This window comes from Mastomys coucha, unplaced genomic scaffold, assembly GCF_008632895.1.
Source record: "Mastomys coucha isolate ucsf_1 unplaced genomic scaffold, UCSF_Mcou_1 pScaffold21, whole genome shotgun sequence".
Classification (NCBI taxonomy): Eukaryota; Metazoa; Chordata; class Mammalia; order Rodentia; family Muridae; genus Mastomys; species Mastomys coucha.
Genome location: NW_022196904.1, coordinates 137516555 through 137519989, shown reverse-complemented (window position 1 = coordinate 137519989; position 3435 = coordinate 137516555). Strand labels below are relative to the sequence as shown.

Below are 3435 nucleotides of genomic sequence, written 5' to 3'. Positions count from 1 at the left end.
TCCCGTGTACACGGTCAGCATCAGTAAGGGACTAGCTAGCTGTAACTTCAAGGCCCTGCCTTCTTCCCTGGCCTGTGCTGGAGAGGGCGCGCCATCCTGCTCAGACTCTAGGATAGACTGAGCATGGGAAGGCTGCTTCCCACCAGGATGGTCCAGGTCAGTTCTCGCCTGCCACATAGGTAGTGGTCTGGAAGAGATACAGTGACTTCCGTAAGCTCCATGGGGACTTAGCCTACACTCACCGCAACCTCTTCCGTCGCCTGGAGGAGTTTCCGGCTTTCCCACGTGCCCAGGTGTTTGGTGAGTATTGAGCCTGAACCTCTGCCCCAGTGTGCAGGTAGGTTTAGGCAAAGGGATCTAGTCTGATGGGGGCTGTGAGTGTGGTCCTGTACCCTGAACAGACATCTTTGGAAGACTAGATGGGCCTTCTGAGATAGCCTCTTTGAAATATGGGGAAGCTGAGACTCAGAGCAACCTACCCCTTATTTATTGTGTGTTGGGCTAAGAACAGTCGCAGCAAGATGAGGCTCGCCAAGGCGAAAGGCCTTTGTCTGAGCCCCAGTCTGTTCTCTGTTGCAATGTCACACAGGATGCACTAGTTTCTATAGAGGAAATGCTTATTTTGACATATGGCTCTGGTCCAAATTCAGAGGCCATATCTGCTGATGGCTCTGTTGCTGGAGAGAGTCAAAAAGGATATGAGTGACAAAACCAAGCAAGTTCTCATAGCAGAGAACCAGGAATCAATTAACCCATTAATTCCAGGAGTTCCCAGAGTTCTGTGTTGTTGGCAGGTCACACGGGGCCAATGAGATCCTCATGGAGAGTAGGCCAGGATGCAGGCTGTGCCCCCAGCACAACAATAAGGCAAGAGCTAGCCTATACTACATGTAGCTTCGCATTTGTTGTTGGCTTGGTTTGGTTTTTTGTTTTTTTCAATTTTCTTGAGACAAAACCTCAAATGTAGTCCAGGCTAGCCTTGATCCTCCAACCTCAGCTTCCCAAGTATGGGCTAACAAGGGTGTGCTCCACCTTGCCCAGCAGTGAAACAGGGTCTTGCTCTGTGACTTGGGGCAAGTCACCTCCTTCTCTGAGCTTTACTTCCCTCCTGATCAGATCCAAGCCTCACATGGCCTTTCCTGTCAGCACAATAGCCCACCCCTTAAATCCCAGCACAGAGAAGGCAGACACAGGTGCATCTCTGTGATTTCGAGGTCTTCATAGCAAGTTCAAAAGCCAGCCAGTTACATAATGAGACACTGGAGAGAGTCAGAGAGACAGAGACTGAGAGACAGAGAGATAGAAACAAGACAAGAGAGGGAACAGAGAGAGCGAGCCGGAAGCTCCCGTGACTCTGCTCTCCTGTCCTGGGGTCTGCAGGTCGGTTTGAAGCCTCAGTGATCGAGGAACGGCGCAAGGGTGCAGAGGACTTGCTGCGCTTCACAGTGCCCATCCCTGCGCTCAACAACAGCCCCCAGCTCAAGGAGTTTTTCCGGGTAAGTCTATCTGCTCTCTCCCTCCCCAGTACAGCTTCCCTCCTTACCAGCTACATTCCTGACCCCCTCCCCTGCTGGACTTTTTGTCTCCTGCAGGGTGGGGAGGTGACACGGCCCTCTGAGGTGTCCAGGGACCTGCAAATCTTGCCACCCCCTCTCATCCCCACACCACCTCCTGATGAGGCCCGGCTACTCCAGCCACTGCCTGCGGAAAGGAGGGGCCAGGAGGAGTTGGAGGTGCCAGGTATATCAGGATCAGGGAAGGAATGAGTCCTCCTTAGGGACCTCAGGGGAGAGCGTAGGGGGTGGGCAGTTCTACCATCCTCCTGGGGAGGACCATCCTCCTGGGGAGGACCTCCCTCCTGGGGAGGATCTCTCTCCTGGGGAGGACCTCTAAACAGGTCATTTATGTTTCTGAGCTTCAGTTGGCTCATCTATCAAATAGGGTTTGGCAACTTTCTGTTTTGAAAGTGGAGAAACATCAGGGTCCCTCTGGTCTCTCCTCAGTGGATCCCCTCCCATCCAGCCCTGCACAGGAGGCCTTGGACCTTCTCTTCAGCTGTGACAGCACCGAGGAAGCTTCTGGCTCCCCGGCTCGAGGCCCCCTCTCAGAGGCTGAACTTGCCCTTTTCGACCCTTACTCCAAAGAGGGTAAGGAGCAGGTGTTGGGTAGCGGAACTAAGGGGTGTCCTCCCTGGCTGTGAGAAGCTCTGGGAGGAGTCGTGGAGGGTGGAGCTGAGTCCTCCTCTCTGAGCAAACTCTGGGTAGCATATCACCATAGGGTCCTATTGCTCACAGACTTGCTGTAGCTGGCCTTGGTGGCATGTACCCTGAATACTAACTAGCACTTGAGAGGCAGAAGCAGAAAGGCCAGAAGTTCAAGGTCATAGGCCAGCAAGATGGCTCAGAGGGTGAAAGCCCTGCCCTGTGAGCCTGGCAACCTGGTTCCATCCCCAGGCTGCACCATAGATGATTAGACAAACAAGCCCAGATCCTGTCCTCCAGCCATGGCACACTCACGCCTGCATTCACGCCTGCACTCATGCACACAGCAATAATAATCAACAAAGCCTTTTACCTCCTGAGCCAAACCAAGGAAACAGATCCCAGCTGCTTCCTTCTACTCCAGTGACTTTGTGGTTGTCTAGCCTCCAGTGGGACAGTTTGGTGTCTTGGTGACACCTGGGGTGGGCAACAGGCCTTGAGAAAGAGAGGGCTAGTCTGCCCTGACTCCTCCCTGTTTTATTACAGAAAGTACAGGCCCCAGCCCTACCCACACAGGTGAGCTGGCAGCCATAGAGGTACAGTCCAAAAGGCTGGACCAGGAACCCTGGGAGCCAGGAGGACAGGAGGAGGAAGAGGCTGGGGATGAAGAACCTGCCCCAGCTTACCTGGGCCAGGCCACAGAGCTCATCACTCAAGCCCTGCGGAATGAAAAGGCTGGGGCCTATGCTGCTGCTCTCCAAGGCTACCAAGACGGGGTGCACATCCTGCTTCAGGGCGTCTCAGGTGGGTAGGGTAGTAGGAAGGAGGGAAAATGGAAAGCGAAGGGCCATGGGAGGTAGCACAATCAGTAAAGCACATGCTGTGCAAGCAGGAAGACCTGAACTAGAATGCCCAGAGCCACACAAAGCGGTATGCAACTGCAGAGAAGGGAAATCAAGAGTTCCGATGACAAGATGGGAGGCAGGGGACAGGAGAATCCCTAGAAACTCAGGGCAGCTGAGCCTGGCATGGCTGCAGAGAACAACAAAGACATCTCAGACGCAGTGAGGGGGAAGACCTACACCTAAGGTTGTCCACTGACCCTCACGTGCTCACTCACACACACACAACATATTCTAAAGAAAGAAAGAGGGGCCATGAGCCTCTGTTTCCCACAGGTCAACTGGAGACATTGGGCAGAATTTTCCCTTAATTTTTTTTTTTTTTTTTTTTT

At 53.4% G+C, this 3435-nt stretch overlaps 1 protein-coding gene across 1 annotated transcript in view; it reads left to right on the top strand.

Annotated features, from left to right (window-relative positions):
• Snx15 (sorting nexin 15) overlaps positions 1–3435 on the top strand; it is a 14526-nt gene that overhangs the window by 10201 nt on the left and 890 nt on the right. Inside the window, exons 3-7 of the mRNA XM_031384973.1 lie at positions 180–300; positions 1381–1496; positions 1593–1740; positions 2004–2147; positions 2748–3005. Coding sequence (XP_031240833.1) covers positions 180–300; positions 1381–1496; positions 1593–1740; positions 2004–2147; positions 2748–3005 — 787 coding nt within the window. The remainder of the gene's footprint in view (positions 1–179; positions 301–1380; positions 1497–1592; positions 1741–2003; positions 2148–2747; positions 3006–3435) is intronic.